Below are 12,484 nucleotides of genomic sequence, written 5' to 3' on the forward strand. Positions count from 1 at the left end.
TAAGACAAACAATACTATAGTGAAAAATCTTTTCAAAAATTAGAAATTAAAATGTTGTTTTGTCTGAGTACCTGAAAGTCCAAGTATGCAGTGAGGTGGCAGAAGCAGGGCAAGAGGGCACTATCTTATCATTCACGAGAATTTCCCAAATATTAGACTACAATGAATTGCCAATAGATCAGACATTTGAAAAATACTATAATAAAATATAACATATTTACATCATCTGAGAATAAGAGATCATAAGTAATAGGAAGCCTAGAAACCATAAAGGGAAAGATCAATAAATGCGATTGCATAAAAATAAAAAATAAAAAGAGAGCACCTAATATTTGCTGTGTACTTTCTGTGTACTAGCTACTGTGCTTTAGTGGTTTATGTTGTTTACCCTTGTGACAGCCTTAAGATGAAGATTTCCTATTATTTTCCTCATTTTATAGATGAGAAAACTAAGAACAGGAATGTGGAAGGATCACAAAAAGGTGTTGTAAATTAGTAATAAAAAGATGAATACCTCATGGAAAAATGAGTCAAAATTTAAGTAAAAGATTTTAGCAGAATACAGATACTTGGGGGAAATGTGGAAATGATGGAAAGATGTTATAATTTTTAAAAAAACATAAATTAAAAAAAAAGCTTTTTATCCTCCTACTGGGTATTTGTATACTCCTGATGGATGATATAACCTTTCTGTAATATATTTTGGCAGTGTGTCAAAAGCTTTAAATTATATACCCTTCTACGTAGCAATTTGGCTTCTACAGATTCATCCTGTTAAATATGTGCACAAAGATACACTTACCAGAAAATTCAAAATAACGTGAAATGTCCACTAGTTAGAATATTTGTTGAATAAATTTTAGTTCACCTTTAAAAGGTATTTATATATATATAAGGTACATCTGTATGTACTGTTATTGAAAACTAAATATGATACATAAAGCAGGCTGAGTATTTTGTATAGTATGACCTGCTTTTGCATAAACAATTAAAAGTATATGTATGAACTTATATATGCACAGAAAACACCTGTAAGGATATTTTTCATAATATTAATAGTCAATACTCTCGCTGTGATAGAAACAGATCTTTCTTTTCTGTTCATTCTTGTGCATTCTCAATTGTTTGCGATGGATGAGGCTGTGTCTTTTCTATAGTTGGAAAATAAAAGTCCTCAACCCTGGGGTAACCTTATCTTTCTGAGGCAGGCTACCTCTGAATAGTGACTAACACCAGCTGTGTAAGTTAATTAAAGGGGGAGGAGGGGAATTCATAAGTGTTCATATTTTATGGAGATAAATTAATTGAACTTGTCGACTGTTTTCTTTATTTGATTAGGCACTAATGCATCTGCATTTGACCAGCTCATCCTTACATTGGCATGGGATAGAGTTGACATTGCCAAAAATCATGTATTTGTTTATGGACAGCAGTGGCTGGTATGTAAATAATCTATATAAACAGTGTAATTTAATTAAGCTAAGTTAATTTCAAAGTATTTGCTGAAACTGTTACCTAACTTGACATTCACCTGTCAGTCAAAAGTGCAAACTTATTGTAGCCAAACATTTCTGCAACATTCAGATCCATTTAGGATTTAATAAGTTCTATTTGCCTCTTGATAAAAACTGTGTTTTTTATAGGGTATAGATCTTTAAAAATCCTGTAACTGAAAAAAGTTTTAGAAATAGTGCTCTTTGCATCTGTGTTTGTCAGGAATGTTGGCCTGTAATTTTCTTTTGTTCTGGGGTCCTTGTCTGGTTTTGGTATCAGAGTAATGCTGGACTCATAAAATGAGTTTGGAAGAGTTTGAAAAGGATTGGTATTAGTTCTTAGAATGTTTGGTTAAATTCACCAGTGAAGCTGTCTGGTCCTTACTAGTAATCAGACTGTTTAGAATTTCTATTTCATCATGATTTGGTCTTGATAGGTTGTATGTTTCTAGGAATTTATCTGTTTCTTCTAGGCTGTCCAGTTTGTTGGCATGTAATTGTTCATATTAACCTCTTAATGATCCTTTGTATTTCTGTGGTATCAGTTGTAACATCTGTTTCTTTTTTGATTTTATTTATTTGAGTCCTCTCTTTTTTTTCTTCCTGAGTCTAGCTAAGGGTTTGTCAATTTTATCTTTTCAGAGAACTAGTTCTAGTTTCATTCTAGTTGTCTTTTCAATCTGTTTCATTTATATCTGTTCTAATTTTCGTTACTTTCTTCCTTCTACTAACTTTGAGTATCGTTTGTTCTTCTTTTTGTGGTTTCTTGAGGTGTAAAGTTAGGTTATTTGAGACTTTTCTTGTTTTTTGAGGTAGGCATTTATTGCTGTGAACTTCCCTTTTGGAACTACTTTTGCTGCATCCCACAAATTTTGGTATGTTATATTTCCATTTTTGTTTCTCTCAAGGTACTTTTTATTTATTTATTTATTTGACTGCGTTGGGTCTTTGTTGCTGTGCGCGGGCTTTCCTCTGGTTGCGGCGAGCGGGGTCTACTCTTCGTTGCAGTGTGCGGGCTTCTCATTGCAGTGGCTTCTCTTGTTTCGGAGCACGGGCTCTAGGCACATGGGCTTCAGTAGTTGTGGCACGCGGGCTCAGTAGTTGTGGCACACAAGCTCTAGAGTTCAGGCTCAGTAGTTGTGGTGCACGGGCTTAGTTGCTCTGTGGCATGTGGGATCTTCCTGGGCCAGGGCTCGAACACGTGTCCCCTGCATTGGCAGGCAGATGCTTAACCACTGCGCCACCAGGGAAGCCCTCTCAAGGTACTTCTTAATTTCTCTTTTGATTTCTTCTTTGACCCATTGGTTGTTGAGTAGTATGTTGTTTGATCTTCATGTATTTATGAATTTTCCAGTTTTCTTTGTGTAATTTCTAGTTTCATACCATTGTGGTCAGAAAAGATGCTTGACATGATTTCAGTCTTCTTAAATTTATTAGGACTTGTTTTGTGCTCTAACATGGTCTGTCCTGCAGAATTTTCTGTGTGCACTTGAGAAGAATGTGTATTCTCTTGCTTTTGGATGGAATGTTCTGTATATCTGTTAAGTCCGTTGGTCTAATGTGTCATTTAAGGCTGATGTTTTCGTACTGATTTTCTGTCTGGATGATCTCTCCACTGATGTAAGTGGGTATTAAAGTCCTCTATTATTTTGTATTGCTGTCTGTTTCTCCCTTTAAGACTGTTAATATTTATTTTATGTATTTATATGATCCTATGATGGGTACATAAATATTTACATATATTGTATCTTCTTGTTGAATTGACCCCTTTATCATTATGTGCCATCCATCTTTGTTTCTTATTACAGTCTTTTTTTTAAAGTTTATTTTGTCTGATATAAGTAAGCTTCCTTTTGGTTTCCATTTGCATGGAATATCCTTTTCCATTTCTTCACTTTCAGTCTATGTGTGTGTCTTTACATCTAAAGTGAGTGTCTTATAGGCAGCGTATAGATAGGTCTTGTGTTTTTATCCATTCAGCTACTCTGTGTGTTTGAATTGTTGAACTTAGTCCATTTACATTTAAAATAATTATTATAAGTATGTACTCACTGATATTTTGTTAATTGTTTTCTGACTGTTATTGTAGTTCCATTCTGTTCCTTTTTTCTCTGTCTCTTGCTCTCTTCTTTTATGATTTGATGACTTTACTGATATGCTTATATTTTTTTCTCTTTGTCTTTTGTGTATAGGTTTTTGCTTTGTGTTTACTATGAGGGTTACATATAATAACTTATATCTGTAATGTCTATTTTATGTTGATAACCATTTGTTTGATCCCATTCTAAATCTCAACATTTTTATTTTCCTCTTTTCTGTTTTTCATGTCACAGTTTACATCTTTTTACCTCGAGTATCCCTTAACTAATTATTGTAATCATGGCTATTTTTACTACTTTTGTCTTTCAACCTTTATTCTAACTTCATAAGTGATTAATCTACTATTTTTACTATATATTTACCTTTTCAGTGAGATTTCTTTCATGTGTTTTCTTGTTACTAATTACCACCCTTTCTTTTCAGCTTAAAAGACGCTCCTTTAACATTTCTTGAAAGGCTGGTTTAGTGGTAATCAACCCCTTTAGCTTTTGCTAGTTTGGAAAAGTCTTTCTCTCTTTCAATTCAGAATAAGAATTTTTGCCAGGTAGAGTATTCTTGGTTGGAAGTTTTTTCTTTCTGTACTTTGAATATATCATGCCACTCCCTTCTGGCCTGCAAAGTTTCTGCTGAAAAATATGTTGGTAGTCTTATGGAGGTTCCCTTGTATGTAACAAGTTGTTTTTCTCTTGCTGCTTTTAATATTCTTTCCTTGTCTTTAACTTTTGGCATTTCAATTATGTGTCTTGGTGTGGGTCTCTATAGGTTCACCTTATTTGATACTCTCTGAGCTTCCTGTATCTGGATGTCTGTTTTCTTCCCCAGGTTAGGAAAGTTTCAGCCATTATTTCTTCAAATACAATTTCTGCCCCTTTGTCTCTCTCTTCTTCTGGGAACCCTAAAATGTATCAGTCCATTTGATGTTGTCCCATAAGTCCCTTAAGCTAACTTAACTTTTTTAAAAGTTCTTTTTGCTACTCTGGGTGAATCATACTACCTTGTCTCCAAGTTGACAGATCCTTTCTTCTGCTTCATCTAGTCTGCTCTTGAACCCTGTTAGTGTATTTTTCAGTTCAGTTTTTTATTCTTCAGCTCTGTGACTTCTATTTGGTACTTTCTTAGATTTTCCATCTCTTTGTTGAAGTTCTCACTGTGTTCATTCTTTTCCACAATTTGGTGAGCATCATTATAATAATTACTTTGAACTCTATCAGGTAAATTACTTATCTCCATTTCATTGAGGTTTTTCCCTGAGGTTTTATCTTGTTCTTTCATTTGGAACATATTTCTCAGTTTCTCCATTTTACTTGACTGTGTTTTGGTTTCTGTACAGTAGATGAAATAACCACCTCTTCCAGTCTTGAAGAAGTAGCCTTGTGTAGGGGATGAGCCTTGTCAATCAACCTTGACTCAGCTTTTTGTTCTCTCTCAGACCTTTCTGCTTGTTTAAGCAACGTATTGTATTTTTACTAGCTCCCAGTAGTTGAGAATGTGCAGTTACCTATCAGGGTCCCTAAGGGAAGTATTTCAGCATCCAGATTCAGACTGACTGGAATCCATACCCTCAGACAACATCTTTTGAAAATCTTCAGAATATTTAGGAAACTGAATTCAACAGTACTTTTAAAGGACCATATACCATAATCAAGTGGGATTATTCTGGGGATCTGCAAATCAGTCAACGTGATATATCACATTAAGAAAAACGATGATAAAAATCGTATAATCAACTCAGTGGATACAGAAAAAACATTTCACATGATTCTATATCCATTTATTATAAAGACTCTCAACAAAGCAGGTATAGAGGGAAGGCACCTCAACATAATAAAGGCATATATGACATAATAAAGGCCTACAGCTAACATCATATTCAATGGTGAAGAGTTGAAAGCTTTTCCTCTAAGAACAGGAACAAGACAAGGATGCCTGCTCTTGCTACTTTTATTCAGCATAGTATTGGAAGCCCTAGCCACAGTTAGGAAGGAAAAAGTAATAAAAGGCATCTAAATTGGAAAGGAAGAAATAAAACTGTCACTCTTTGCTGATGACATGATACTATGTGTAGAAAACCCTAAAGACTTCACCAAAAAACTGTTAGAACTAATAAATGAGTTCAGCAAAGTTGTAGGATACAAAATAAATATGCATGAATTTGTTGTGTTTCTATACACTAATAACAAAATATCTGAAAGAGAAATTAAGAAAACAATCCCACTTGCAATTGCATCAAAAAGAATAAATTACCTAGGAATAAATTCAACCAAGGAGGTGAAAGATTTGTGAACTAAAAACTATAATATGTTGATGAAAGAAATTGAAGAAGATACAGAGAAATGGAAAGATATTTTGTGCTCATTGATTGGGAGAATTAGTATTGCTAAAATGTCTATACTACCCAAAGCAATCTACAGATTCCGTGCAATCTCTATCGAAATTCCAATGGCATTTTTCACAGAAATAAAACAAGCAATTCTAAAATTTGTATGGAACCACAAAAGATCCTGAATAGCCAAAGCAATCTTCAGAAAGAAGAACAAAACTGGAGACATTATGCTTCCTGATGTCAAGCTGTGTCACAAAGCTATGGTAATTTAAACAGTATGGTATTGGCATAAAAATAGGTAAATAGGTCAGTGGAACAGAATAGAGAGCCCAGAAATAAACTCATGCACATATGGTCAATTAATTTACGACAGAGTAGTCAAGAATATATAATGGGAGAAGGACAGTGTTTTCAATTATTGATGTTGGGCAAATTGGACAGCCACATGCAGAAGACTGAAACTTGACCACTGTCTTATACCACACACAAAAATTAATTCAAAATGGATTAAAGACTTGAACATAAGACCTGAAACCATAAAACTTAAAAGAAAACATAGGTGGTAAGATCCTTGACATAGGTTTTGGTGATGATTTTTTTAATTAACCAGACTAATACAGGAATGTTATTGTTGGTAACTTAAAACCCATGGGGAACAGAAGAACACCCCTTACAAGTACAGGATAAGAAAAGAAAGGAGAGAAGACCAACTGAGCAATAGAGTAAAGGTTGTTAATGTTAGAATAAGTTAATAAGAAATCAGATTTGTATGTGGTACGAGAAAGTAGGAGATAATCTTAACTAAAATAGGAATAACATGCCATGATCAATTACAGGCTGTTAATATATGAGAAATTGAATACGTATTACATTCTTATAAGTTAGTTGTGCCTTGTTTTTAAGTGCGATGCCAAAATATTTTCCTTGTTATGAAATAGAACTGAGTGGTGAAAAAAAAAAATGACAGAAAACATATCTGCCGTCTGATCATCATCCATCATGCATAAGGCATGCATTTAGTCTGTATACTAAAAAGATTTTGGAGACCCTATCCTTTGCAAAGTAATGGAAATCAAGGGTAGATTGGGTAAAGAAATGGTAATAGAAACTGCTGTAGAGAAGTTGTATAGTTGTATGGTAAACTTTTGAAGACAATAAAGATTTAAAAACGAGAGGTGAAAAAACTCAATGATTTTTTAAAAATTTATTATTTTATTTATTTAATTTTGGCTGCGTTGGGTGTTTGTTGCTGCACGCGGGCTTTCACTAGTTGCGGGGAGTGGGGGCTACTCTTCGTTTGCCGTGTGCAGGCTTCTTATTGCAGTGGCTTCTCTTGTTGCAGAGCACGGGCTCTAGGCACGCGGGCTCAGTAGCTGTGGCTCATGGGCTCTAGAGTGCAGGCTCAGTAGTTGTGGCACACAGGCTTAGTTGCTCCACGGCATGTGGGATCTTCCCAGACCAGGGCTCGAACCCGTGTCCCCTGCATTGGCAGGCGGATTCTTAACCACTGCTCCACCAGGGAAGCCCAAACCCAGTGATTCTGGTATTGATTTTCACAAAGCTTTTTATCCTATGATACCAAAATATTTAAAATTATACAGAAGCAATGAGGTATTATTAAAATATTAATATATCAGTAATACTAAACATACTAATATTATTACATTAATAAGATGACTTTTATAATGCTTCTCAGTGAAATTTCTGTATTTGTGTCTTCACTGATTTTAGAGTATTTGATTCAGTGTCTGTTGAAGTCTGTAAAAGTGTCTCTGAAAACTTACAAGGGAGCGCTACAAATGCTGACTGATACATGTGTTATATTAAACTGCAGTGCCACATGTTGTATTGCTGTTAAGAGATATGATTTTTCTCTGACAGTGAATGGTTTCTGTTAAAGTTCTAAAGAAAACTAAGTACAATCTTTTCTGACTTACATAGTAGTTGTATTTTTGGAAAGTTTGTGACAGAATACTTTGTGTTTATATGTAAAGCAGAATTACTGGATTTTCATTTGTGAGAATCTAACAGGATAATAGAAAGTTGTATGAGATACAAGGCAATTCTTTTTGAGTGACATTGTCTGGCATATTGCATGATTTCTGGTATCTTTTGACCGTGTCCATTAAATGTAGTAGTGGCCCCCAATTATTGAAATGATCCCTCTAAAAAACCTTTCTTAAACACTGAGAACCATTGCTCTAAGGTATTTTTCCCAAAATTTACTTGATGGTGGATTCTTTCTTGTTTTCCCCCCCCCATGTAACCCTTGCTGTCCTACAGAATGTTTTTTAGGGAATGCTACTCTAGTGAGGTCTTTTTATCTATTCCCTATATACCTTAAGTCCTAGTCTTTTATTACTTTGCATCTTTTTAATTTTGTTTTAAAACTGTTTAGGAACAAATATGTATAAATCCTAAGGACTTGCATGTAGAACTGTTTGTATAATTTTATTAATTTTGATACTGTTTTAGGTTGGATCCTTGGAACAAGCTATGCTTGATGCTCTTGTAATGGATAGAGTTGCATTTGTAAAACTTCTTATTGAAAATGGAGTAAGCATGCATAAATTCCTTACCATTCCTAGACTGGAAGAACTTTACAACACTGTAAGTGTATGTTAAAATTCTTTGTGGACTAAGTTTTATCATCTTTGGAAAGTGTCATTTTACCTGAGTATATTCATTCCTATTGGTAAAACCTTTAATATTTTGCTGGATTACATGGAAAAATTACAGCCAGTCTTAGTATAGATTGTTTATATGACAGTCTGAAACCCTTTCCCTGTTTCTGGAGACCTTCTCTGTCACCATAGCCACATAGGAAAGAGATGTAGTTAGTGTTAACCCTTTCCTTCACCTCAACCCTTTTTAAAACTATAAGATCAAGTTCTTAATTATAGAGTCATTATATTTCTTCTTTTTCTTGGTGGTCATTTGTTACACCAAATTTCTTTTGATTCCTTTGACCAATGGAGAAATTACACATTGCTTTTTCTTTTCTCCTTTTTGTTGTTTACATTCATGATTTTGACCTTGTGGTGTCGTACTTTCAGCTTACGTACTGTTTTTCAACTTTTCTTTTAAAGAGCTCCTGAAAACTAATTATTCCTTTTACAAAGCCTTTCTCATTTTGTTTCAAATTTCATATCACTAACATTGGAGAGGGTAAATACTACTCTTCTTAATGGTTTTTCATTACTAATAGAAGTATACCTTGAGGAGTACTAGGACCAAATCCTAGCTTTCTAACTTTGACTTCTCTGCAAAGCTGTTTCCTTTTATTTATCAGTTTCTACTTATTTATCTCTTTCTTTTCATTCCTAATGTCTTTGTACTACTCAATCATTTCCAGCCTATACTACTTCAGTAATCTAATTTCCTTGTCTATTTTCAGATCTTTAACCTAAATATTCTTATAGTGACATATTTTATCATATCTTTCCCCAGTTTAAAAACTTTTGATGGTTCCCCAGTATGTATAGAATAATACTCAAACCCTTCACTTGATTTTCAGAGCTCTTCAGCTTTTGAAATTTTGCCTCAGCTATCTCTCTCACTTGGCCTTTTAATTCCTATCTCCCACCTCCGCATAGTGGATATTTCAACTATGTCATCTACGTGCTATTTCCCCAAAATATAAACTTTTTAAAAAAGCATTAGTTGTTTACACAGTGCTGGTATGTGTTTTTCTTCCAGCTACTACTACCCACTTACTGGATTTTATTTTGTTTGGAACCTAGTTAAAATGCCAAGGCAGTACTACATTGAAGCCCAGTGGTGCAGTTTGTTAAGTACAGTTATGTCTTCCACTGTGGATTGTAAATTTCCTTTGAGTAGGGATTTGTTGGCGTTCTACTGTCTCTAGCAAATAGATGTAAAAATTATTCATTGTGCCGAAGTAAGGTTTATCCCTGAAATGTAAAGCAAATATAAAACACTAAAAATAAAAATTGATCCCATTAGCAAGGAAAGTAATTTTTTTAACTATATAACTCAAAGTTATTAAGATAATAGTTAACATTCAGCATCAATTATTGATAAAATTTTTTAAAGTTTGAGGGATTATATATAACATGATAAAGCAGTGGTTCTCAAACTTTTTGTTATCAAGATCCTATTACATAAAAATTATTGAGGACATCACAGAGCTGTTCTAGAGAGGTTTTGCTTATGTGTGTTGATATGTACCATATTGGAATGTAACACCAAGAAATTTTAAAAATATTTATTAATTTGTACTTCAATACAGATAATAAATCCATTACATGTTAATGTATAAAACATTTTTCAAGAAAACAAAAAAGAATTAGTGAGGAGAGTAGAATACTTTTATGGCTTACAAATCTCTTTAATGTCTGGTTTCATAGAAGGCAGCTGGATTCTCATGTTTGCTTTTGAGTTTAATATCACACATCATGAAGCCTCTGGAAAACTCCACTGAACACTGAGAAAATGAGAATGAATAAATGCAAATAACATTTTAACATGATTCTGAAAACACTTTTGATCTCATGGGCCTCCTGAAAGGGTCTTGGGGGCCTTCAGGAGTCCCCAGATTGTACTTTTGAGAACTGCTGTGTTAAAGTATACTTATTTTTTACTAGGAAGCTATATTTAATGAATAAACATTAATGGATTAAGATAAAATAGAATTACAAAAATTGCGTTTCTTTCTGATTATATACTATTAGAGAAAATACAATTAAACTTCCTAATACTTAAAAAGTATGAAATAATTCACATTCACTTGGAAGACACATTTTTTAACAATTAACTTACAGGCCTTCTGTCTTTATTTTTTATAATCCTTTGCATTTCAGAAATGTTTGAGCTGTAAATATTTTGTAAGTCTAAGTGCACTAAAATATTACCAATGTTTTGTAAATATTTCTACTAAGTTTCTTTATGTTAAAAATAAATGACATTTTAAATTAGAAAAAAATTAACTTACAGGGGAGAATGAGCTGAGGGAACTCAGCTCTTAAGTCTATAGACTAAATACTGTAAAAAGAATGCAGTATCAGTTATAGCCATCTTTAAATATTATATAGAATTTGAAAGCCAGTAATATCAAAGAAAATAATATTGTTTTCAAAGGAATAATAAGTTTACCCACTTAGATTTGAAAATGTATTACCAAGTATATGTAATCAAAATGGAGAAGTACATTGAATTGATTACTAAAATAACCTCATAAAAATTAACAGTAACACAGTGGTGGGAGAAAAATCTCATTTGGTATTTCTTTTAAACAATAGATTTAAAGTATTGACAATAATTCTCTTGATTTGTGCTACATAGAATCAATTGCAGTAAATTTCATATAGGTCAGAGCACTGTCCAAAAAGTTTAGAAGAATATCTTTTTGGCCCATTTATCTCAGTTTTGATGGGGAGACGTATACTCCTGGGTATTTTTTCAAAATACAGGATACCATCAAAATAAGATTAATGTAAAAATGAAACTTGTCATTAGTCTACTGTAATATTATATTTAAATAGAATTAAGATAATAGGGAAAAATGGCCTATATAAATGTTAAAAGTTTGTTACCCAAAATATTTAATGTATTGCTACAGCTTGATGATTAGTGGCAGAAACAGAGGTACAGACATTTTAACAAGAGGAAAGAGAATGTATGCCTCCATTATCAATGAAATATAAATTAAATTTAACATATAATTGTGAAGCTTGCAATGTTTGCATGACTTTTAGAAAAGAAAAGCTTTTGTGTTTTGCAGAAGTAAAAATGTAAGAGCATAAGAAATTATATATCTTGTTAAAGGTAAATATGACAACATGAAATAGTTACATCTTTTTCTTTGTTCCATTTTATGAACAGAACTTGTATAACTCAAAAACAATATAATTTGTGTAAGTACAAAAGTCCTGTAACAAAAAGGAAGTTGTTTAAGTTATTTTAGAAGAAAAATAATAGTTTGCTCTAATTATTTTCTCCTTAAAGAAACAAGGCCCAACTAATCCAATGCTATTTCATCTTGTTCGAGATGTCAAACAGGTAAAAGATTATTTTTGTTTTCGAAAAATGTTATTTTAAAAAAGTCATTTATATTTCATCTGTTTCTAGAAAGCATTTCAGTGCATCTTAAAATTAGCAATAAAGTGACTTTTTTTAGATCGAGATTAAAATAAGGGATAAATTTGTAGTAATACAGGAGTAAAGAGCATAATGTATCAGAAATCAAGAGAAAGGAAAGTTTATGAAATTAAGACCTGAGCTTCTAGTCATCCAGGATACAGTATGATGAATTTCTTAATGCTAATTTGTTCATAAAGGAAGGTCTTCTTTCTCTGTGTTAAGAAGAAATTTGTTCCCTGGGCATGTAAAGGACATTGAGAGAAACACAGATTGGTGATCTTCAATGGCAGATTTTGCCAATAAAAAGGCTGAAAATGTTCTGTCTTTCTTTCTGTGTATGTCTTTCTCCCGCCCCCCTGCCACCATCTCTGTCTCCCTCTTCCCCCTTCTTTTATATTCAGTATTGGTAGTGATTTCATATATAAGGCTCTCATATGGTCTGAAGCCATTCTGTGGTGACTAAATT

The 12,484-nt window shown here is 33.1% G+C and overlaps 1 protein-coding gene across 2 annotated transcripts in view; it reads left to right on the top strand.

Moving 5' to 3' along the window:
• Window positions 1–12,484, top strand: part of TRPM7 (transient receptor potential cation channel subfamily M member 7) — a 120,821-nt gene that overhangs the window by 51,496 nt on the left and 56,841 nt on the right. For both annotated transcript variants that reach the window (XM_029236519.1, XM_029236520.1), the window contains 3 exons: window positions 1,339–1,439; window positions 8,392–8,526; window positions 11,884–11,937. In XM_029236519.1, coding sequence (XP_029092352.1) covers window positions 1,339–1,439; window positions 8,392–8,526; window positions 11,884–11,937 — 290 coding nt within the window. The remainder of the gene's footprint in view (window positions 1–1,338; window positions 1,440–8,391; window positions 8,527–11,883; window positions 11,938–12,484) is intronic.

The sequence above is a fragment of the Monodon monoceros genome, unplaced genomic scaffold (assembly GCF_005190385.1).
Source record: "Monodon monoceros isolate NGI ecotype Baffin Bay Population unplaced genomic scaffold, NGI_Narwhal_1 Super_Scaffold_21, whole genome shotgun sequence".
In the NCBI taxonomy this organism is placed as follows: domain Eukaryota; kingdom Metazoa; phylum Chordata; class Mammalia; order Artiodactyla; family Monodontidae; genus Monodon; species Monodon monoceros.